Raw genomic sequence first — 24,340 nt, 5'->3', positions numbered from 1 at the left:
CTCTGAGTTTAAGTACCAATTACCCCTATTCTGCAGGTAAGAAAACGGGATTGCTGAGAGAGGGCCAGCAACTCCTCTGACCCCAGCTATGTGGTGCTGGTGGGCTGGCAGTGAGACCCCCATGGCAGATGTCCACATCCGCCAAGGGCCACACCCGAGTACCTGCCATGGGGCAGACCAGCCCCGAGGTTTGTGGAGTGAATCAGTGATGGCGGCTCTGGGGGTCCTCTCCCCACTGAACGAGAACAACCACTGAGGGCGACCCCCTGGCTTGAGACTGGTGTGTATGAAACACCACTTTCAGGCCTCTACTTGGCAAGGGATTGAAAACACAGGCCCCTTTAAACCTTGGCAAGTTAGATCCACTTCTGAGAATTGCCTGAATAATTTACAGACTAACTGAGGAAAGGCCACAGGGCCGGCCAGCCAATCCCCACCATCTCCACTGGCAGCTGAGCTGACGCCAACAGCAAAAACAATCTCACAGAACACTGGCTTCTAAGGAGGTCCTCTGAGGCCACAATAAGACAGACAAGGGCAGGGTCACCGTGCCACCCACAAAAACTGCCCGGCTCCCCTCGGAGCGGGTCCGCTGCCCTCCCCCCCCAGCCCCCATCCGGGGTCCCAGCCCTCCCCGTGGTCCTTGGCTGGTGGGCACAGACCGTCCACATGGCCCGAAATGGGACGCGGTGGGAGCTAAGCTGCCCCATAGACCTGCCCTGAAAAGCACGTCAAGCACTTAAAACTGAATTTCCATGAGTTTTTACAGCCTGGCTTTTGCATCCACGGAGCTGGATGAAAGTCACAGACCCTGACTGCTTTGTCAGCCCCAACTTGTTGGGGAAGCCGAAGGTCAGAGAGGCACTGACTGCCCCCATCCCACAAAGAATCCTGCCACGAAATAGAGGTCAGGTGACCTCGGGGCGGGTGAGCCCCTGCCCCCGGGGCTCAGAGTGCGGCCGGACAGCGGGGTCGGCAGGACACAGGGGCCGCGGGTGCGGGGTTCTCCGCCGGCCCAGGGCTTCGTGGGTGCTCAGGGCTCAGCCAGCGCTCTCCTTCACACCTACCCCCCTTGGAGGCTGGGGCCATGGCCATGGGTTAGGGTCCCTCTGCAGAGCTCACCGGGGCCCCCGAAATCTGGACTGGGGAGACGGCCAATTCTGAGGCCCATTCCAAATGCCCCAGATCACCCAACTGAGCCAAACAGCCTCAGAGTATGTGAGAGAGAAATTCCTTCTTTTCAGGGCCTGGAGAGACTTCCATATGCACATTCCTGTGTTATTTCTCCCCCTGGGTCCACCAAGGACCCCATCTATAAGGGATGCTAGCAAAGTCTACACCCGTCTGTAACCAGTGTTATCTCCCACTGTAGCTACGAAAGAGCAAATACCAATGCACTTTAACGCAAAAATACTGAAATGCAGGGCAACTATGGTCCTGGGCTGTAACAGCCATGGTCTCCCGGGGTCAGGAGAGGGGCCCAAACCAGAGCTCTTGGGGCTGGGAGCATCCACGAGGCTCACGGCTCAGGAGTTGAGGAGATGGGCAGAAAGCGAGGCCCCAGAGCCCCCAGCCCACCCCACAACCAGAGCAGCCCACTTTCACCCAGTTCATACGGTGGTGTTCCAGAAAATCTGTGGAATCCAGTGGGCTAGTTAGAAAATGTCACACTTAAAAAAAACAAAAGAAAGAAAAAAGACAATGAAGAGACCAGGCTAATGGTTTGGATTCCGGCACAGAAAAAGGCCACTAGTAGATCAACATGACATCCAAACAGCCTGAGTTTGGTCAACAGGGATGAAGCAGAGCTCACTGCTAGGTTCTGATAAATGCGCCGGGCTTATGTAGGACGTTGACAGCAGCAGAGTTAGGGGAAGGGTAGACAGACACCCTCCACTACCTGTGCTGCCGGCCCACAAATCTAAAATTATTACAAAACAAAGACAGAGAGAGGACAGGCGGGCACATGGAGTACAGCTGAGGCCGCCCTTCCAGCGGTCTGTCTCCGGACTTGTTGCCGCAGGGTCACGTGTGCCCTGCTCAGCACCCAACTCCCCGTGCTCCCACTCAGTACCTCCTGCCCACAGGGCAGAAAGGGTGCCCGTTTGGGGCATAACTAGCTCCCTCCCAGGTCTCAAGTCTCCAAACCCCCTGGCGATGGGGGGGGGGGGTCTCCCAGAACACTGGCCCCAGGATGGGCCCGGGCCACCAATGCCTCTATCTAAGGGTGCACGTGAAGCAGCCCCCAGGTCACCACACGGTTCCCGGAACCACGCATGGGCCCCCATCTGGCACGTCTGCCCGCCTTGTCGACCCCAGAAGGTCTCCATTAATCTCCCCGGTGGCGTTGAGGTCACCAGGCCTGGAGGCTGGGCCGGACCCTGCCACCCACTGCCGTCACCTGGCAGCGCCCCTGTGCCGGAATCTGGGCTCCCCACCCCTCTGCCGCCCCCAGGGCCTCAGCACCAGCCTCCTGCCCACCCAGGGCAGCAGGGGCCTCTTCCCGGGACGGCCGTGTCTCGTGCCCTGCGGTACCGGCCCAGGCCCGGAGTTCTGCAGGCGAGAGGCTGAGCACGTCCTCCCTTAAGGACAGCCTGCTGCCTCAGCCGAGGGCTTCCCGCCTGCCCTGGGCCCACTGCCTTCCGGGCTCAGAGCCCCCCACCTTCTGCAGATCACTCCCGTGCCCGCCCCAGGCCCGCTGGGGTCTCTGTGTCTGGTTTTGGCGTGTCCTGGTCCCGCTCGCCAAGCTGACAGCGTCTAACTTACTGGCTTCAGGTCCACGCCTGGTGACTCATGTGACCGTGTGCCTCACCTTTTTGGTCCACTCCACAATCCTGCTCTCGGTGAAGGTCTCGAACATCTCCTGGAAGAACAGGCCCAGCTTCTGCTGAATCAGGGAGATGGTGATCTCGGAGATGGGCAGGCTGGCCACCTGGGCAATGACGTCAGCCACTCGTCCCGAACCCTCCACGATCACGCATGGGGTGCCGTTGGTGATGGCATTGTAGATGGTCTGCAACACAGGGGCTGACCGTGAGCCCGGGACCTGACTCCTCACCCGCACGGACACCTTCTAATACAGAGATGCTCAAACAGTGTTGATGTCTGGCTATTGCGAAGTTTACAGAAGACATTTGCTTGGCAGCATGCCACTGCTCAGAGGGGAGAGTGGCTAATCCTGATGTACGTGGGATACACACCCGACACACCACCTCCTTCAGGCCTCTCACTCAACACCACTGTCACGAAAGGTTCGGACGTTTCCGCCCTTCGATGTGTGGACACGGGCACCATCTCCAGAAGGAGGGGGCACTGCAAGAGGTCCGCCCCCTCGTTAACCAGGACATCGAGGGAGACGCCCGGAGACCCAGGGTGAGCGCAACCTGAGGAAGGGGTTCTACCCCAGCAGGAAGGACGCCCTGCTCTGGGCCTGAGGAAGCCGTCTGGGCGATGCTGCGGGAGAGCCAGGGTGGGAGTGGGGACCAGACGCATCCCGTCCTCCCAGGGACCCCAGGATCCTGTGTTGACCTCCTGCGGTTACTAAACATAAAAAGACACTTTCGATGATCCCATAAACAGAACGTCATGCTCTTGCCCCAAATCTGCAGGCTGTAATGTCGTCGTGTGTTACTACAGCAGAGGGCAAGTTGGCCCGCGTTCCACAAGGGAGGCCCACCCCACGGCAGAGAGTGGGTTCTGAACAAAGGTCCACGGCAGCTTGTCAAAGCCACTGAGGGTCCTGCTTTACATCTAGCTGCTGGTCCCACGGGGCTGAGGGGGAGCCGAGGGCTGTACTTTCAGAACCCCGCCCGGGAGTCTGGGTGCAGAGCTGCAGAAACCCCCATGAGCTGCCCGGGGGTCCTGGGGGGGGCATGGGCTCCACCCTTGCCCCAGTCCCCTCTGGAGCCCCTCTTTCTTCTGTGCAGGTCAAGCCCCAGGGCCAAAGCCAGAGCATCCCTCCTGAGGCAGGGCCACTCAGGGGGCTCCGACCCCCCCACCCAGCGGACAGGATCCCTGTCCCCTCTTGCTGATGACCCCCTGGGGGGCTGGTGACAGCACTTGGGGCAGGCGTCCCACCCGCAGCAGGACTTGACCCCCAAGAGCCCACCCTTACCACCCACCCTGGCCAGGACTCACGTGCAGCGTGCCGGGTCCCCCCTCCAGCACCACGCAGACGATGGGGATTTTGATGGCCACGCCTAGGACGAAGCACAGAGCCCAGTTTAGGACCGTGGGCCCCCCCACCGCCAGCTGCAGCCTAACCGAGTGCACTCCTGTCCCTTTCTGGGGTGGCGGGAAGCCGAGGGCCGTAGACCACCCTCAGCACCCAGGGCTCCCCCAGCTGGTCCGCTCTGCCCGGCTGGCCCCTGCGACCAGCCTGTTTTCCCTGCAGCCCTTTCGTGGCGCCTCAAATCTGGGCAGGGCTGGGGACACGTCAAGCCAACGGGCACCATGCATGGCGCGGGAGTACGGCGTCGCAACTCCGTCCTCTGGCCAGCCAGCCCCACCCTCAGCCTTTCATCCAGCCTGGCAACCAGGAGGGCTTGTGAAGATTCTAGAAACATCTTTCCCTGGGAAGCAAACATTCTTTCCAAGAGTCCACATGGTCTCACCCTCCCCAAACACTCACACACCCCGAACACTCCCACCCAGCTGCTCTTGGTCAAAACAAGTTCTCCAGGTGTGGTCCCCAGGCCAGCAGCATCCGTGTCCCCTGGGGACTCGGAGATGCAAATCCTCACTCCCCGGACCTGTGAATCAGAGACCCTGAGGGTGAACCCACACTCTGGGGACCCCTGATGTGCAATGAAGCTTGAAAACCTCGGCTCAAAGGTGTCCAACCAACCTGCAAATCGTGTGCAAAATCCTGTGTATTTGACCTCCCAACACCCCAGAATCCATCCCATCCCACCCACAAGGGAAGAGATGTCAAGGTCCAAGCTTTGACTACCGCACGCTCTGATTTCTGAACTGAGACATGTTTGTGATGTAAAGTGACCGTCGGATGCTGTGACCTCAGTGCCTGCCCGAACTTTCCTTCTGCTGGTTAAAAGGGACGCGAGAAGATGAACCCCTGAGCAAGTGTACAGACATCCAGGTGTGTTCTGACCACACCTCCCCAGCGCCCCACCTGCCGAATGTGCTGGTCACGGCCAGCGGAGCCCCAGACACCTGGACCAGCCTGCTCCCCTCTCCCCCCGAGCACCCTGGAAAGCGTGCCTCGCTCACCTCCCCTTTCCTTGGTCTGCTCCGATATGAACTTCTCTAGCTTCGTCCTCAGGGGGATCTCGACGCCGTAGCGGCCGTGGGTCCCGTCGTCCACAAGGACGAAGTGGGAGTGGTTGCTGTCCAGACAGGTCAGGTGCCCCTGGCCGTCCTCATCCATGACGTACTCAGCTGGGAAGCCACCCTGGGGACGGGGAGGAGGAGGGCACGGACAGACAGAAAGTTCTACGTCTTTCCCACCGAGAACAGGAGCTCCGTCAGGCTGGATAAGTGACCCCACCCCCCAAGATATCAGGCTCTAATGCCTGGAACCTCGTTTGGAGAAAGGTCTTTGCAGACGTGATGAAGCTAAGGATCTCAGCACGGGAAGATTAACCTGGATCATCCAGGTGGGTCCCAACTGCCACGACAGGTGTCCTTAGAAGCGGATGCAGAGGAAGAGGAGGGGGCCATGTGACCAAGAGGCAGAGACCGGAGCGACGCGGCCACAAGCCAAGGAAAGCAGCAGCTGGCAGAAGCAGGGAATAGCGTCTCCCCCACAGCCTCTGCAGGGAGCCTGGCCCTGCCGACATCCCGAGTTTGCCCGGGTGGTACTGGTCTTGGAGTTCTGGTGCCCGGAAATGTCAGAGAGTACATTTCTGTTGCCTTCAGCCACCAGCTCTGTGGTCATTTGTCCCAGCAGCCCCAGGACCCAGATCCAGGAGGGGTGGCTGCCGGGCCCGCGCGCACGGCCCCTGGTGTCCACAGAGGATGGCAGGTGGCATCGCAGGAAGTCTTCTGAACTCGAAACGGGGAGAAAAGTGCAGCGTGATCTTGGAAGTCAGCCAGTCTCCCGTGGCCTCAGATTTCCACTCCATATAACAAGCATTCAAGACAGAACCAGTCCCGTGCACTAAGCACGTCTGTGACGCTGACGCAAAAGGACAAGGGCTGAGGGGCAGACTGGCCTGATGACAAGTGTCTGTGACGGACGCAAGGAATCACCTTCCAGAGGATGCTCTCCCCAGGAAGTGAAGGCACGCCGCCACCGCCCGGGAAGGGCAAGGGCTCGTTCATAAATCTCCCCTCGAGGGGCTGTTATAATAACGTCTCCTCAGCAAGTCAAGGAGACTTGTCTTTGGGGCCAGTGTTTCCCCCAAACTTTCCTGACTCCGTGAATTAGGTGGACATGTGCTCATTATGTCACATCTACTGTCCTCCAAAATCTTACTGAATGAATCGAATGATCTTTTCCACTCACATCCCCACATTTAAGCAATTGCTTCTCAGGGCTGCACCCAGGTGGACGGACGCAGGAAGGCTCTGTCTTCAGTGGGGGAACCAGAGTGTTGTCAATCCTTGGGCTAGAAGGCCAGGCCCTGGGATCTGACAACCCAGGTGCTCACCGGCTGTGTGCTCCCGGACAAGCTACCGCCTTCTGCAAAGTCCATTTCTCATCAGGGAGGCGTCAGGAGGAGCCCCCGACCAGTGGCGGCTCCAGACACTCTTGTGTGGACCCATCCCATGATCTCAGCGGAGGAAACCAGAGTCCAACCAAGGTAGCTACTCGCCTGGGGTCACCAGGGTCCACGGCGTGGGGGCTTGAGCCCGGGTCTCCTGTGTCCCCGTGCAGCCACTCCCCTCCACACTGCATTTACCCTGCTGCCCAGGTGGTGGCCTGTCTGCTGAGCACCCGCTAAGGTCCTACAGCCCCCTCGGCCTCCCCGCTGCGCCCCGCCCCCGCCCGCCCCGGAGCAGCCGCCAGCTCACCGCGGGGTAGATCAGGCTCTCCCGGTTATGCAAGGTGCCCCACGTGGCGATTCCGATGGTGACCACCTCCCCTTCATTGTAGCTGCTGCTCAGGCTGAAGTCCCGCACCGCCTCGCCCACCTGCTTCATCACGCCCGTGTGGGACCCCCCGGTGATAATCCAGGCCCCTGGGAAGGAACAGAGGGCCCTGCCACGCCCACGCCCGACGCCCACGCCCTGTGCGTCTCTGGGGCTCACTGCCCCGCATCTGCAGCCCCTCTACCCCAAACCGGGGCCTCATGGAAGCCCCGCCACGATCACGCCCTCCTGCGGCAGCTGGGAGCTGCGGTTCCCCACGTTGCTCAGGCGGGGGCGGGGACAGGAACAGGACCCCCGTCGCTGACTGCAGGCCTTGCCCTCTCTCCCCACCTCCCCGCTGCCTCTCTCTGTCCTGCTCTCGGGAGCACGGCATCTCAGAACTGCCCCTGAATGTGTCTATCTCAAAGCATCACTAGCGGAGAGCCAACCAGAGCTGCACCTGCCGCCATGCACAAGCCAAGCACAGCAGCAGACAGGGCGGGGTGAGTCCCACCGGACACACCCACCCCCGGCCCGGGCCTGGCCTCGGTGACCCCCGAGGGCCAGCCAGTCCCAAGACCCGGACTTGGCCTCCCAGGGACCCTCCGTCCCGCCCATCACTCCCAGGCCTGAGCCCCTCCTGTGGCCGGGGCCCTGGGCCCTCCACCCCCGGTGCTACCTGTGGTCTGGGCCACCTTGACCAGGCCTCTTCGGAAGACGCTCTTCAGCCTGGGCTTCATGTTGAAGTCCTTGGCCCCACCCGTCACGGAGATGAGGAGGTTGGGGGCGTCCAGGCCCCAGTGCTGGGTCATGAGGTGGTAAATCAGGCTGGAGGGTGTGTCCTGGGACAGGCGGACGTACTGCGGGGAGGTCAGAAGACCCCAGAGCGCCAGTGAGCGGCCGCCCAGCCCCAGAGCCCAGCCGTCCTGCACTAGCAGTGCCTGAGAGCCCCAGCTGGGCGGGGGAATGCTCGCACCCGGGTCCAGACCCAGCGAGTAAAGGGGCCGCACCCGAGCAGGACACTGCTCGAGGGAAGGGGGAGGCAGGGGCAGGGAAGGGAGGCCGCCCAGAGGAGACCAGCCCCTGGCCCCTGTTCTGGGAGCACCCCAGCCTGAGCCCCATGCCCGATTCCAGGCCACGCCCGCCATCGCCTCCTCAGGGTTTGACCGCCGCTGCCCGCTGCCCTGCCCCCATGCTGCAGAAGACCGCCTCCTCCCTCCCCGCTCCCACCAATGCTCCGCAGAGGACGCCCCCTCTCAGATTAAGCCAGCTGCGTCTGGAGGGGCCTGGCATCGCACTGACACTGGCTCACGAGGGGCAGGGCTTGGGGACGGTGCTGAGGCAGGTGGCTCTGGGGCCGGTGCCCACCCCAGACCGACCCTCCTTGTTCAGCCTCTTTGGCCAAGTGGGCAGCGTCTCAGCGACTCAGAGTCGTCGAGGGGAAAGGTCACACCCGGCTAACAAGAAGCTCAAGGTCCCAGAACCCCAGCACAGAAATAAGTGGCTACACCAGACCCTCCAGGACAGTGCGGCCCAAGAGCTGCCACGGAATCCTCCGGAAGGCTGGTTAAAACCAGGGTGGCTGGGCCTCTGATTCAGCAGGTCTGGGGTGGGGTCCAAAAATCTGCTTGGAGATGCTGCTGGTCCAGCGATCACTCTGAATCTGCAGCGCCTGGGAGCCCAGCGGGGCCTGGCCCTCTGGCTGCTGCCACCTCCCTGCCCCCGTGCTCCCGGGCAGGCCTGGGACCCCGCCCCCCCTCCCCCGCTGGCAGGGCTCTCGCCTCTGCTCCTGGGTCTCACCACATCCCCGAGGTCCTCCCCGCTGCCCTCCCTCCCCGACCCCCGCCCACCTGTGGCCCGTGTACTCTTCCCACTCCCTCCTGGCAGTGACAAAAGCCATCCAGGCCACCCTGCCCACACCCTGCAGAGCGCCAGCAGCGGCCCTGCCTGCTCCCTGAGGGCACCGCGTGTCTCCCATTTGCCATGCGAGCCCCACCCACTCCGCCCTCAGCGCTGGGCAGGTGGGCTCCGCCCTGGGTTTCCACCAGCCTCCCACTCCCACCCCAGGGAGTCCCAGCCACCTCGGTCACCCACAGTGGGCTCTGGTCCACAGTAAGAGCAACGGAGTCATGGAAACCAACCTTTCCCACCTTCTGGCCCAAGCCCGTGAAGACGATGTCACCAAAGGCGTCTGTTGGCATCTCCTGGACGTGCTTTTTCGGGTCCCACTCCTTGCCCTGGAAGGCGTGGGGCCTGGTGGCCTCCTCCAAGTGCTGTTCACGCGTGTAGCCGCACTCACACACCACCTTCCTGCAAAGGCCACTCGGTCACCAGGGGTGACCAGCGCCTGCCCCCACCCCACTGCGGGGGTCAGAGGAGGCCCAGAGGGGTCAGGACTGGCAGCCCACCAGGGCGAACGAGGTGCCCCAGCCGAGAGCCGGTGGAGACACATAATCGTCAAACTTCTAAAATCTAAAGACAAAGACAAAAATCTTGAAAGTCGGAAATGACACCTTACCTATTAGGGGAAAATAATTCCAACAACTGACTTTGAATCAAAGCCAGAAACAAGTGCCAGAAAGAAGTGACATGACATTTTTCAAAAGACAAAAACTACCAACCCAGAATTCTACATCCAGCAAAAATATCCTTCACATATGAAGGGGACGTCAAGACATTCTCAGATGAAAGAAAACTGGGGAATTTGTCACCAACAGAACTACCCCAAAAAGGTTGGCTAGAGAAGGTTCTCTAAACAGAAACAAAATGATAAAAGAAGGAATTTTGGAATATTAAAAAGGAAGAATGAACAATGGAAAGAGTAAAAGTGTGGGTGAATATAGCACATTTTCCTCCTCTTGAATTTTCTGAAGTATGGTTGATGGTTGAAGAAAAATTGCACCATGATCTAACATAATTCTCAGTGCATGTGGACGAAATTTTGTAGATAATTATATTATAAATGGGGAAGGGCAAAGTGTTGTAAAAGGTGGGACTGTTTCTACATTTCATTCAACCTGGTAAATGTCAACACCAGGAGACCCTGATGGGTTTTGGATACATCAGTAGGTAAGTAGATGTCAGTAACATGCGATGAGTTGTGGATATATAATGTAATACCTGGAACAACCACTAAAAAAAAAAGCTATGCAAAGAGATATGGTCAAAAACAGCATAGATAAATCAAAATGGAACTCTAAGAATTATTCAGGTAACCCACAGAAAGGCAGGAAAAGAGAAACAGAGAGAAATGTAAACAAGAAAATACAGTGGCAGACTTAAGTCCTAATATATCAATAGTCACATTAACTGTAACATTCTAAATACACTGATCAAAAAAAACAGAGACTGGCAGAGTGAGTAAAAAAAATAATAAGACCCAATATTTGCCGTCCACAAAAGCCTCACTACAAATATTGTGATGGCGGCCACTCTGCTCCTTGGCAGCAAACAGGAGGCAACTACCAACACACACAACTCGAATGGATGTCAAAGGCATTCTGCTGAGTGAAAAAGCCAATCTCAACAGATCACACTGTGTATGGCTCCATTTATATGATATTCTGGAAAGGAAGCAGTTATAGGGATGAAGAGCAGGTAAGTGGTTGCCAGGGGTTACAGATGGTGGGTTAGAGGAGGTGACCATGTAACCACTGGTGGAACCATGGGATCTACCGGTAGTATCTTTGCAATTTCCTATAAATATATAGTTATTTCAAAATAAAAAGGTTTAAAAAGCACACAGTGCAGGCTCCAAGCAGAAACTTCTGGACACAGGGCTAGCAGGATACACATGGTCCCCCAAAGAGACCACCCTGCTACCTCTTTTCGACTGTCACCTCTTGCCTTCTTTGTCTTCGTGGGTTGAAATCGTTTTACTCCTTTACGGCTATTCTTTGGGGTTGCAGGAGAGAGAGAAGACAGCAACTGTGTTCTTTACAGCTTGTTTAATCGGAAATCTACACATTTTTTTAGAGTCCTGCTTTTGCTAGTAACAAGTGACCTAGAAGACTAGATATAGATGAGACCAAACCAAAAAAGTCCAAAAGCAGGTGAAACCTGAGCGGATGACATGGGGGAAACACGACTGGACTCAGAGAGAGAAAACAAGTTTCCCTGCTGCTTACGGAGTGTTTGTCCTTAGGGTCTTCTGACTCTCAACTTCTCGATCGTTAAACGGGGAAAATAATACGTTGTCTGACCTCGAGCTTGCAAAACTTGTGAGGGTCAAATGAGGTTCTAGATGGGAAATAATTTATAAAATTCGTGCAGGTTAACTAGCCATGCAGAGGACCAAGGGCGGGTGAAGAGGGCCACGGCCCACCCTGTACCCCAGTCTCCTGGGCTCACTTGGGGGCCCTTTCTCCACCCACAAGGCACGTCCCTGGCCACCCCTGGCCCCACCGCTCAGGCCGGGGCCCCCAGGGCTGGGAGCACAGGGCCAGCCATGAGGAACTCCCAGCACGCCCCGCACACCTTCCTCGACGACCCCTAGGGACTCAAGTCACTCGCAGACTCGCAGGGCTCTCTCCGAGCACCTCGCGTAAGCTCCTCCATTTACGGAGGAGAGAGCTGGGTCCGAGGCGGGGAAGAGGGTCATCAGGACGAGGACCCCTTTTATGATGATCTGGAACCAGACGTGCGTGATCACCGCCGGTGATGCTGTTTCTGGGGTCCTGGGATGTGCCCGGGGTGTTATCACAAAAAGTGCCCCGTCTGGGAGTTCACGCTCCAGCTTGGCCCGAGGCTACCCAAAACTTTCTCATAGGTTCTAACAGTTAGCCTAGAACAGACCCTTTCCCTCCTCTGTTTAAGCATCCCCCCAGTGGGATTAGATCTTAAGTCAACGTGGCATTCCCAAACCAGACACAAAGCAGGAAACTGCACTGAGACCGCTGACCCAGAAATTGAATAATCAGAGAATTTCCTCCTGCACTCGTGGCCTACGTGGGCATAAGTGGGGCACCCCCGCCAGCCCCTTGGGACAAATGAGGAAGGAGCCACCACAGGGAGTTACACACACTCAGAGCAACGTCTGAGTGACAGCCCGCTCCACCTGCCACCACCGTAGCTGCTCTTTGCGTGGATCCTCATACTGAGAAAGGTGCTTCTGGAAGTTTCAGAGCCAAACGCATCCTGAGCGTCATTTCTTCAAAGCGGGACAGAGACACTGAATGAGGAGGGAGCCCCATTTCCGTCTCAAACTGTACCCCAAGCCTCACTGACTCCTGTGGACGTTTCTGCACTGGCTCAGAATTCAGAGGAAATGATGGGGCAGAGGCTTGACAGATGGTCAAGCCCCCGAACCCCTACCAACCAGACCCAGGTTCTGCAGTAACCGTCTTCAAAGTGCTTTGGAACCAGTGATTCCTGTATGGAAAGCTTGGGTATAACGAGTCGCCTCTGAGGCTATTTTTATAAACCTATTTTTAAAAACTAAAACTGGAGACCTCAGTGCAAAGCACTCTCTACATATTGTCAGGATAATCGGTGTGAACTTGAACTCTGATTACCACCAAGTACATTAGAGGTTGCCAGCCTTGAGGCCGTCATCTGGAGCACGGGGGCCACTTTCTCTGACACGAGGGTCCGCCCCTACCACTACCCGGGGAGAGAGGAGGGCTCTCGTCTGAAAGGGAGCCAAGCTGGAGCGTGAACCCCCAAACGGGGCACTTTTTGTGATAACACCCTGGGCACATCCCAGGGCCCCAGAAACAGCATCCCCGTCGGTGATCGTGCACGGCTGGTTCCAGATCGTCATCCTCTTCTATCATCCCCGCAGAGGACGCCCTTCCTCCCTGCACTGTTCACAGCCTGAGCTGGATGCTGACCATCACCGTCCAGCAGGGAAGTAATAAAGTAACTCAGACACGGTCAGAGCTCGGAGAGGACCACAGAGCCACACGATCGCAGCGCCGTCGGCAACTGGCATAAAAGAGAGACACGGAGTGTAGTGGGGGAGAGAGGTGACATCCCAGGGCGCGGTCAGGGAGGGCTCCACGGCAGAGGCAGCGTCCCCGGGTGACACAGGAGTGGAAGTAAGAAAGAGCGAGGCCCGTCTGTGGCACAGCGCAGGCGAGGGTGTGTCTGGAGGGGAAACGCAAACACGAATCAACCCTGTTTGTGGGGTACGTGGAAACACTCCGAGCATCCCAGGCCGGTACAGACACAGGGACTGTCCCCCACTGAGGCCCCCCGGTCGGCCCTGCTCTGATCAGCCACTCCACGTGGGAACAGGGAAGGGGCCGTAAACACAGAACAAGCCACTCACCCAGCATCGGACAGTTTGGAGCTTTCCACAAAGTACACGCATTCTTTCTTCTTGATATTCTCAGGAATCCATGAACTAAGGTTTCCTTGCTGAGGGTAAAAAGGGCACTTTGAGATCCTCAGACAGTCAAATCAACACTCTTCCAAAGACCACATCCCACACCTCGCTCAGACCCGCCTGTGCGCCCCGGCACACGTCAGGGGTCTTTCTTCAGAGATGGGAGACCGAGCCCTCCCCATCACCTGCTGGAGGCCCTCGGGAGCAGATCGGGGAGGGAAGAGTGAGCCTGAGGAATTGCTTCCTCCTGGGCCCCGGGGAATGTTCACAGCCCTTTACAGTTTATAGGTCAATGTTGCCTATAAACTGGGAAGCACTGTGCTTCCAGGTTGTGCCCTTCCTCAGGAACAGCGCGATGTGGTGCAAAGGTGGCCAGTGAGTGCCAGGATACCTGCCTATGTCCCGCGGGGCTGCGGGCTGAGACATGAGACACCCTGCTCCCACCCGACCAGGGCCTGTGACATTCAAGTGTCTCCAACACAGGCCTGCCGGGGCTTTCCGTGAAGCCAGCCCAGGACTTGGCGGGTGTCTGGGACCTTCCCTGTCGGGAGAGGACGTGCAGTCACTGCGCAGTGATGTGGGTGGAGGGCTTTCTGTGAGGGCGGCCCGGGACCCTAGTGCCTACCCAGCACTTTCCCAAGCGCACCAAGGACAGGAACAGTCCCCGGGCACAGACCCAGCCACCCAGCACTCTCTCCAAGTCCCCTCCGCTAAAGGGCCTTTCTGGGCTGGAGCCCCCAGCTCAGCCGGGTCTCTGCCCTCCCTGGGTGTTCACTGTACCCCACCAGGGCCCTGGCAGACCCGGCGGCACCCGGACCTACCTTTTCACAGTTGCCGAAGGGGTACTGCGACCTCCTGCTCCTGCAGAGGCTGCTGTTGCTTTGCCGGAGGTTGGGGACCATGCCCAGGTCAGCCACCCTCCTGGGCTGCACCCCGAAGCCGTCCTCCTGCCTGGAGCCGGCTCCATCCCGACGCCTCAGCGTCGACAGCTCCATCCTGACAGCCCCGCTTCGGCTCCGCAGCACGGGCTCTGTCCTGCTCCCTCGGAATGGGCTTTTCTCCAGCCTGCAAGGCCGAGGGGCCTGGAAGTGAGGTAGGAGGTAGATGCGACCCAGGCTGAGTAGCTGGAGCTTATCAGTCTGAGCAATTAGACATTTCAAGGAAAAGTTAATGGCAGGAGCAGAGGGGAGCTAAGCTCTGATGGAGTAAAAAGATAAGATGACCATGTTTTTCATTCTTGAGATCAAGAAGACCTCCCCCACTGCACGTGCACAGAAAAGTTCCTCAGGGGTCAGAAAGGGAGGGGGCATTAGCCCCTAATATGTCCTGTCAACCTCCCAGAGACCCTCGCACTGGAAGCCATCTTGGCTAGAAGATGCTCACGCACACAGGGAAGGGCCCTGAGTCAGACCGGATATGGGAACAAAGCAAGATGATTGTCCAGAGGAAAACAAAGACCTGGAAAACGGCCCCCATATAAGTGATCTAAGCCACCCCATTGCACGTGACTCTCTGAGCCCACCCATGTGTCTATCTGCAGGTATTCTGTTCTTAATAAACTCTTTACTTGCCTCACTACTTTCTGTCTCTTTGCTGATTTCTTTCTTCAAAGCAGACAGGAACCAGGGTTCTGACCCTAGCCACTAGTGCCTGGTGGTCTGGCAGTTAGGATTCGGCACACTCACCACCTTGGCCCAGGTTCAATTCCCAGTCAAGGAACTGAGATCCCGCTTCAAGCTGCCACACCCCACGGCCACCCGAGGTCAGAAGCAGGCCATGGGGGCTGCTGCAGTGGATCGGGGGAAATGAGTCAGATGTGTCCTCGTGCAGGGCCCCATCTGCTCGCCGGTCTGTACATTTTCCTGGCTGCCCAAGCTCTAGCCCCATCGGGCCCTGGGCAGTCTGGAGGCGCATGCGCATCCCCGGGGCCCAGCCACCCACTCATAACCTCAGGTCACTGTGAAGGGCCAGAGAAAGAGTGCCATCCCCCCCCCACCACCACTCCTTGTGTGCCTGCTGGTGCCCAGGAGCCCCCAGACCAGGGGGGAAACCACCCGGTCATCATACGTGGTGCTCACGCTGGGGTCTCATCCTCCTGTTTCCACACATGGTTCACTTCCCTTTTTTTTTTTTTTTTTTTGGTTGTGCAAGGTCTTAGTTGTGGCTCACTGGCTCCTTAGTTTCAGCATGCATGTGGGATCTAGTTCCCTGACCAGGGATCGAACCCGGGCCCCCTGCATCGGGAGTGCAGAGTCTTAACCACCGCGCCACCAGGGAAGTCCCATGGTCCACTTCTTTTGTTTTCCAAAAAGGAAAAAAGCCCCCACTGCCCACAGAGCTGGTTTCAGGGAGTGGCACAGCTCTGCCCTCCATGGCACAGGTCCTCCCAATAGAACAGATCTCATTTCCTCAAACCCTTTGCTCCAGCTCCATCACTGAGACCTCCGTAAGCAGCCCGATCATTTCCCTCAGCTCACAAACAGGAAAAACAAATGTGTGTGAACCCCACAGGCCCTCCCTGGAGCCATGGTGCCCATGATGATATCCCATGATGTCACCCCATATCACCCCAAGGTGTCATCCAGGGAGGAACCCCCCACCCAGCTGCTCCAAGGGTGTGAACGGGGGCCATCTGGGGCAGAGAGCAGGTCACAAGGTCTCCCTCCGTCTCCCGCCCTGAAGCCCTTTCTGGCCATATCACCTTCCCCCACACATCATGGTCACTGATGGACGGTCCTTTCTCTGCCCGTTGTTGGGGCCCAGTGTAGGTGGCCCCAAAATATGCCTCAAAGGCATATTGATTATTTTGAATTAGAGTTCCTTAAGAAACGACCAATGCAAGAGGGACACTCTGACCCTCCTTTCTGTCTCCCTGAGAGCAGGAAATGTCTCTCGTGTGAAAGGTGCAGTCCCTGCACCTGGAGGTCGAAGGACACGCTTATCATCAAAGATGGGGGATTCAGGGCCAAGAAGCCTGTATAAACCAATCTCATGACCTCTCTCATTGACTAACGCCCAAACTCTGCTTAGATCCTTCACTCGTTGGGCACCCAAAACCTGAGTTTCTTTGTCCTGTCAATTCTTTACAAATTTATACTAAAAAGTATAAAAGCTGCCTGCTTTGGCCACTTCTTAGGTCCCATTTCTATGAATTAAAATTAGTTTCTTTCTCTCCTGCTAATCTGTCTTGTGTAAATTTTACTGTTAGTCCAGCCACGAGAACCCTAGAGGGGCAGCGGAGGGAGTTTCCCCTCCCTAACACCCTTCGTCCAGCGTCAACATGCGGTCACTGTGCTCTGGGGAGGGGCGGGGACTTGTCGGGGAGTGAGGCACCCGTCCAGCCCTCATCTGGACCCCCTGGCCCTCCTGGTCCACCCTCTTCGGGGTCCCTCAGCTCCACACTGGGCACTTGGGGTTCAGCCACCCAGTCGCTGGCGCGCAGGGCTCAGGCCACCCTCACCTCACCTCTCATTCCCTCCTCCAGGCAGCTCCCGTCCCCCTTGTTCCTGGGGCAGGGTCACTCCCAGAGGCGCCCACACCTGCTCAGAAGAAGGAGCCAAACCTCCCTCACATGAAAGCACCGGGATAACACAGAACATTGGTACCAGGAGTAGGGGCTGCTGGTACAAACACCTGCAAATGGAAAAGCAGCATTGGAACCGAGCAATGTGCAGAACGGAAGAGTTCGGAGGGGCGTTAGAAGAAGCCTCCATCGCTGCGGACAGACAGAGCAAGTTTGGTGAGGGGAGCTCAGAGGAGAGGAGAGCTGGAGAGAGGGCCTCAGCCTCCTTAAAGAAGCCTGAGTGGTCACGAGCAAGCGTTGGTAGAAAGTGGATGGTAAAGGCCATTCTGACGAGGTCTCAGACGGAAACGAGGACCATGTTATTGGAAACCGGAGGAAAGGGGATCGTGTTATAAAGAGTTGGAAACCGGAGGAAAGGGGATCGTGTTCTGAAGAGGCAAAGAGCTTGGCTGAACTGCTCCTCTCCTGGTGTTTTGTGGAAGACAGAACTTGTAAGTGATGAAACCGGAAATTCGGCTGAGGAAGCATCGAGGCAAAGTGTTGAAAGTACAGCTAAGGCTTCTCTTGAATGCTTATAGCAAATTGTGAGGAGAGAGAAATGACCTAAAGATGGACTTCTAATCAAAAAGGATTCAGAGTTTAGAGAGTTGGGAGATTCTCAGCCTATAGACAAGGAAAGGAATGAGAAAGCTTGTTCAGGACGGAAGATGCAGGGTGTGGCCAGGTTTGCTAAGGATGTAGTTGGGCTGCTTGTTTTCATCTAGCTGGGGAGACTGGTCAGCCATCTCAACAGAAGCCGGGACCCACGTCCACAACAATGGAAGACTGACCCCAAGGCATTTTGGAGCTCACGGGGCTGTCCTCCCAGCACAGGCCCAGAGTGGGAGGGCATGAGGGGCAGAACGACCTCAAAGGGGGGCCCAGCTGCCCTGTACCCCTCCTATCCTGGACTCCTCAGCAGGAGTGTGGCCCCAGCCAGTCTGGCGTGGCAGCGCCTGCAAGATGCTGTCTCTGCCGATGGGAAGCGTGCACAGCCCTGGGGGTAGCGTGGCTACCTGCCCCCGGATTTGAAGGATGGAGGTGCCCAGAGCCCAGGGCACGCGCCCTGGCAGAGGGCTGCCTCGAGGGCAGTGTGTGGGGCAGGGCGGCCCCAGACCGGTGGAGCCCCTGGCCTGTGATTCCGGGCCAGGAGCGCGCACAGTGGACGGTGCCCAGCAAAGCAGAGGGGCAGGAGCACCCCTCAGTGGGCCTCAAGGCTTTAGACCTGCTCAGGACCCTGTCACCCTGCCTTTTTTCCCAATCTCGCCCTTTTGGAATGGGAATGTCCTCCCTACGCCTGTCCGTCCACTGTGTTTTGGAAGCACACAGCTTGTTGTAAGCATGCAGGACCCTATGGCGCCTTCCGGGGGCAGGCCCTTTCCCCACATCCTCTGCTGTACATTTCCTGCATTGTTTCACATCTGTGAAACCACCCACCCCCTCCCCCACCAAACGGAAGATGTTAACTACTTGACTGTGAGCATGTAGCCCGCAGACCCACTGGAGCCTGAGCACTGATAATGTGAGCCCCTGTGACCCCGCCCGTTACCTCATCATCAGCCAGTCAGAGAACTGTGCACGAGCTGATCACAGACCCTGTGACTCCCCCCATCACTTGGCCTTTAACAGTGCTTTGCTGAAGGCCATTGGGGAGTTTGGGGTTTTGGGAGGCACAAGCCACCCATCTCCTTGCTCAGCCCTGCAATAAACCTTTCTCTGCTCCAGACTCCGACGTTTCAGTTTGTTTTGGCCTCACTGTGCGTCCGTCGGACACACGAACTTGCACTGGGTAACATTGTCTGGTTTCCCAGGTTCACAGCCGGAGAGGACTCTGCCTCGGGGTGAATCTACCTCAAGTCCTCCCACACCTGACTTAGGTAGTATTTAGAGGAGACTTTGGACTCAGACTTTGGAGTGGACGCCGGAATGAGTTAAGATTTGGGGCCTGTTGGGATGCAGTGAATGTATTTTGCATGTGGGAAGGACATGAATTTTGGGGGCCAGAATGCTATGGTCTGACTGTGTTCCCCTAAAATTCCTATGTTGAAACCGCCCCCCCGAAATGCGGTGGTATTTGGAGATGGGGCATTTGAGTGGTGGTTAGGTCAGGAGGGTGGAGCCCTCGTGAATGGGATCAGGGTACTTATAAAAGAGACCCCCGAGAGCTCCCTGCAACCCAAAGGGGGCCCTCACCAACCCTGCGGGCACCTTGATCTTGGCCTTCCAGCCTCCAGAACTGTGAGGAATAAATGTCTGCTGTTTATAAACCACCGAACGTGGAATTGTGTTACAGTGGCCTGGACGGACTGAGACACGGCAGTGAGCAGCGCTGGCTCTGCAGCCCCTCCAGGGCTTCCTGGCACAGCACTCATGGTGGAGGGGGCCTTATACCTGTGTGGCCCTTACAGCGCCATCTGCAGTCCTATATAGCAGCTCACCTGGCCTCACGACCAGCTTCTCAGGGAAGCAGATGAGTAGGAAGTGTTCCAGGTGACCAAAGAGGAAAATGAGGCTCTGAAAAGCGCACAGCCGGGCAGCTAGTCTGTAAGGGGACCTGGGCTAGAGGCAGCTCCCGCCCCCCTCTCCAGGGCTCGGTCCTGTACAGGACAAAGAGCAAAAGGATGAGCAATAAAGGACCTGGTCTTAAGAAACTCAAGTGCGTTTGCTCAGATTCACATTTTTCAGACAGTTGCCCATCTCAGACACCCACAGAGGCTTGTGTGGATCTTCTCAAATCCCAGCTGCCAACAGGTCCCTGGGAAACGTGTCAAACACCAGTCCTCCCACCCACCACCCCATCAGACTTCAGGGGACAGAGCCAGCCATGTGTAAGCATTCCCATGCCCAGCTGCAGGGGGGATGCTGGCCTGACCCTCTCCTCCCTCCTCCCCCCGTTCCTCCCCCCAACCCAGCTCCCTGTCCAGCAGCCTAGGCCCTGGGAGAGTCCGGAAGCCCAGCGCTGACAATGACCTTACAAAGCCCCCCCATCCAACCTTCTCTGGGGTTCTTCTCCCCAAAATCACATCGTCAGTTGCTTTCTTCACATATCACCTAAAAGCAAACTTGGCCACCCTGTTTTATAGCTAAAGTTCTTCATAAGCAATTAGCACAGGTGTGTTGAGAAAACTCTAAAAGTGAATGACTTCCAAGAAGAGAGAGAGAGTACCTGACTGCATAGGCCTGAATATACGGCCACACCACACGCACACCCACAAACGTCACCTAGCACAGGACACTGGCAAGAATGTGAAGCTGTGGCCATAGGGGGGAGTGAGGGGGGTGAATGTCCCGCTCAAGACCACGGGTCAAGGCCACGGAGACTCACCAAGACAGGGCTCCTCCTGGTACCCCACCCCCCTCAGCCCAGAAGACTCACCAGCAAATAGAACCGCAAGCGGGCTTGGGCACACCGGCTGCGGCCCTATGCGCAACCCCCTCTCCACTCCTCTAAACCCTGCAGCTGCTCCCAGCGGCTCCCGCTCCAGCATCCTTTGAAATCCTGGCTGTGAAAGCACTTTCCAGACTATAAATAGCCACACGCGGGGTGAGGGGCAAAGGAAGTACCAGCCACAGAGGTCTTGGGCGGGGGCGGGGGCGGGGGCGGGGGCGGGGGGGGGGGTCGGAGCAAGAGCCTGAGATGGCCAAGTCCCTGATCTCCCCAAGTCGGGACACGGCGCCCCCGGACAGACCCCGCCCAGCCCTGTCGCAGCGTCTGCGTCCCGCGCCGCAGCCCAGCGGACGCCCGCACCCGCGCTGCCTGGGTCCCTGCCTTCGTCCCCGCACGCCCGCCGCAGCCCCGCACCAGCACCCCAGCCCGGGCCCGCGCCCAGCCTTCTGCGCCCCGGCCCACTCAGACCCTAGAGCCTGAAGTCGCCCCCGAACCCCAGCCGCGCCCCAGCTCCCGCCGCCGCGCCTGCACCCAGGCGGGTGCCTGGGTCCCCGCACCCCGCGGCGCACGCACCCCAGCCTGTGCTCCGCTTGTGCCGGCCCGACCGGCGCCCCTGGACCCCTGCGCGTCCTCCCCGCGACCCGCGCCTTCGCCGCACCCCGGTGTCCTCCACCCCGGCCGGCGCGCCTACCTGCTCGGGGAGGCCCGCGCCCCCGCGTCACTCGCGCCGCTGCGCAGGACTGCAGCCCTGGCCCCGCGGGGTCGCCCGCATCTCAGGCCCGCAGCGCGCTCTGCGTCACGGCTCCGGAGAGCGCAGCTCGCCCCGTCCCGCGCCCGAGGCCAGAGCCAAAGAGGAGAGAACAGCCGCAGGAGCAGGGTCGCCCAGACGCCCGAGCTGCGAGCTGCGGGGTCAGCCTCCCCACATCCCCTCCCGAGAGGCTGGTGGCACGTGCAAACCCGGGGCAGCGATTCTGGTCAAGTCCAAAGAGCCCTGGGGGGGTGGGGGGGTGGGCAGGGCTGGGTGGGGATTGTGTCAGCGGGAGCTGGAGACCCAGGGGGCCCCCGGACTGGGTCAACCACTTCCCCTACCGGCCTATCCCTGCCGTCACCTGTCTTCCTGGGGGCCCCAAAGCCAGGAGACCATTCCCGGTAAGGCAGGAACTGAGGCAGCAGGAGGAGCCGGAAAGATGCGAAAGCATAGCATCCACCCTGGCACGTGTTGGCCCCTGGGCCCACAGGTGCCTGATTTCCACCCTGGCTGCCCTGCCCCGCTCAGTCCTCCTGGCTGGAGGGCAGAGGGGACTGACTGTATTCTGAAAGACTGATCCCAACTTTCCCTAAAGGTCCAGACTCCCTGGCCACAAGTCTCTCACCCAACAGAGGCCCTCTGCCCTCTCCTTCCCAGCTGCCACCCCACAAGGCCCCACGGCCACTCCCGGGCCCTTGCTCAGGGTCCAGGGAAGTGAACAGGGTCCTGTGCCTCTCTGATCCCAGGGCCCGGGGGGCTGCCTGCTGACCCTCATTTCCTCCCCTGGGTGTGCTGACCTAGTGTCCAGACTCCTGCCCGGAGCAGCCCCCTCTGGAAGGCCCTTCGCCCCCACCCGCCCCTGCCTCTCTGCAAAGCAGCCAGCCGGCAGTGCCACGGGTCCACCGGCCAAAGGCTGGCCCCTGTCTCACCCTCCGGTCATCAGGAGGTTTCTAAGCAGCTTGGGGAAGGTGTCGGAACCCATCAGAGCCCCTTGTACAGCACTTGATCGTTTTTTCCAGCCACTTTAAAGGCAGCTGGAGCCACTCCTCCAAGGTGGTTGGCACCACGGAGTTAAAGAACAGCAACAGTGGGTGTTACCCAATGGCTCTGGCCTGCAGGACTGCACGCTGCAGGGGCACAGCCTTCCAGACATCACTGCTGCACCCTCAGAGCCCGCAAGCAGCAAGCGCTCAGTGAGTGGCCGCTACAGGACTTATCCTGCTACGAGGACGGCCACAACCCCAGAAAGGCATCTCAGACCCTAGTCAACAGGCAAAGGAAGAGGAGACCCACCCGTGTCTGCAGCTGCTGGTCAGCAGCTGTGCCCATACTCTCACCCAGGGCTCCTTCCTTGATGCCCTCTGGCCCAAGAGCCATCATGACTAAAAGCACCCTGAGGGGAAGTTAATATTTCATGAGACAGAAGTAACTGCAGGACCATCCGATGGACAGGTGCAGACGGGCTGGCTTTCGTTTCCAGGTACCCCAGGGCCTCTGTGGGAACATTGCTTAAGGTGAAGTATCTCATGAATCAGGCTTCTGACGAAACATATGTGCCCACATTGTTCCCTGTGGGGCTCTTTCCCTTCTAGAGACGAACATATTTCACAAGAAGGTCCTGTTCCACGTGCCGGACACTGCTGCAAGAGCAATTATGAAATGTCTTTTCCATAAAAATAAAAAGCAGGAACCATAAGGTACAAGAGCAGCAAGTACTGATCTTGACCGAGGGTTGTTTCAAGTTCAGGTAAAGGAAATGCAGCGCAGAAGACTTTGTTACAGCACGGGCATCATGCCCAAGATATAAAGCCCCTTGGTCTGGCAGCGAGAGAAAAACCACAATCGCTGAAAGGATAGTGATCTAACCGATTAGCATGGCGAGCCCTGGTCATGAGTAATACACAGGAGCAAAGAGAGGCCAGGCTGCGGCTCCTTGGAGGAGAGCAGAGGAAGGCGGGGAGGGTCTGAGGGCTGGGAGCCAACATGGCCAGAGCCTAGAGCAGGGGCTGCAGACTTTTTCTGTACGGGGCCAGATGGTTAATAGCTCAGGTTTTGCAGGCGATGGTCTCGGTTTGAACTACTCAACTCTGCCCTTGCAGCGAGAGAGCAGCCAATGGCAAAACATAAGCGGATGGGTCTGGCTGTGTGCCAATAAAACTTTATTTATAAGAACAGGCAGTGGCTGGATCTGGCCTGTTGGCTGTGGGTTGCTGACCCTGGTCTAGAGAGGGGACCAAGAGAAGTGGGCTTCATGCTGGGGGACAACCTTGTTTTCCTTCATCCCTTCATTTCTGAGGTCAAAGGATGAACTGCATTCCAGAAACGTCTAATCAAAAAGGACTGCCCATAGAAGTAAGTGGGCGCGGTGGTGCTGCCCAGGAGGGTAGAGACCGTGGACACCCTCGTGGCTGTGTGCCCGCCCAGAAAGCTCTACCAGGTGGCCCATTCATTCTGCAGCGACAAGGATGAGAACGGAGATGGAAATGGCCCGGACAGTCAGGACACAGAATAAAGTGAATAGACACAGGACTCACTTCTCTTCCACAAGTCCATTCTGTGGTTTGCAGCCAAGTCTGTCCGTCCGGACTGCTCTCTGCACCAGCCAGCGTCACCGTCGGTGGACGAGGGCAGAGAGGCTCGATCGCTCGGCTGGTCCCCCCACCCCCCAGCTCCCGTCTGCTTGCCAAGCACCACGCTAAGTTCCCACGTCCATTGGCAGTCCTCACGACCCAGTGTGGAAGGAAACCTTCTCACCCCCAGTGGGTGGGGAGGGAGCGGTGACTCGGGGACTTGCCACAGCTGGCATCCGAAGGCACCTGCAGACCCTGCATGCACGTTGGTCAGCCAGCCTCACCACGGGCAGACCCTGTCTAGGGGCTGGGGCTCCGGGGAAAAGAGGAGCCCAGACCCGCAGTCCAGGGGAAGAATGACCTAAACCACCTCAGGGCGTGAAAAACATTGAGGAGTTCAGCGGGGCAGGAGCTGGAGGTCACAGGGTCAGTGTCAGGCAAGCTGGGACGGCCTTTCTCAGCAGGGTGCATTGAGGAAGTGATCCACTTTCTAAGGAAGTGTGATGGATTGAACCAGAACAATCCGATGAAAGCCATTTGGACCCAGGGAAGAGTAGGTGCAAAGGCCCCGAGGTGAACTCAAGTCGTGTGTTTGAGGACCACCAGGAAGGCCATGGTGGCCGGTGGAGTGCACCAGGGGAGTGGGGCACGAAATGAGGGGAGGGGGCAGGGGCCAGATCACGCAGGGTCTTCGTGCCCCTGATGTGGGTCC

The 24,340-nt window shown here is 58.1% G+C and overlaps 1 protein-coding gene across 4 annotated transcripts in view; it reads right to left on the bottom strand.

Annotated features, from left to right (window-relative positions):
* Window positions 1-23,922, bottom strand: part of TRPM2 (transient receptor potential cation channel subfamily M member 2) — a 52,679-nt gene extending 28,757 nt beyond the window's left edge. The window contains exons 1-9 of one of the 4 annotated variants that reach the window (XM_036851801.1): window positions 23,593-23,922; window positions 14,182-14,442; window positions 13,304-13,392; window positions 9,174-9,342; window positions 7,712-7,892; window positions 6,976-7,142; window positions 5,230-5,410; window positions 4,138-4,199; window positions 2,813-3,013 (exon numbers count right to left, since the gene is read on the bottom strand). In XM_036851801.1, the coding sequence (XP_036707696.1) occupies window positions 2,813-3,013; window positions 4,138-4,199; window positions 5,230-5,410; window positions 6,976-7,142; window positions 7,712-7,892; window positions 9,174-9,342; window positions 13,304-13,392; window positions 14,182-14,355 (1,224 nt within the window). In that variant the 5' untranslated portion in view covers window positions 14,356-14,442; window positions 23,593-23,922. Of the gene's footprint in view, window positions 1-2,812; window positions 3,014-4,137; window positions 4,200-5,229; window positions 5,411-6,975; window positions 7,143-7,711; window positions 7,893-9,173; window positions 9,343-13,303; window positions 13,393-14,181; window positions 14,443-19,360; window positions 19,445-21,001; window positions 21,088-23,592 lie in introns of those variants that run through there. The other 3 variants (XM_036851800.1, XM_036851804.1, XM_036851803.1) reach the window with 3 other exon arrangements.
* Between the last annotated feature and the right edge of the window lie 418 nt (window positions 23,923-24,340).

The sequence above is a fragment of the Balaenoptera musculus genome, chromosome 4 (assembly GCF_009873245.2).
Source record: "Balaenoptera musculus isolate JJ_BM4_2016_0621 chromosome 4, mBalMus1.pri.v3, whole genome shotgun sequence".
NCBI lineage: Eukaryota > Metazoa > Chordata > Mammalia > Artiodactyla > Balaenopteridae > Balaenoptera > Balaenoptera musculus.
This window is presented reverse-complemented; position numbering and strand designations above follow the sequence as displayed.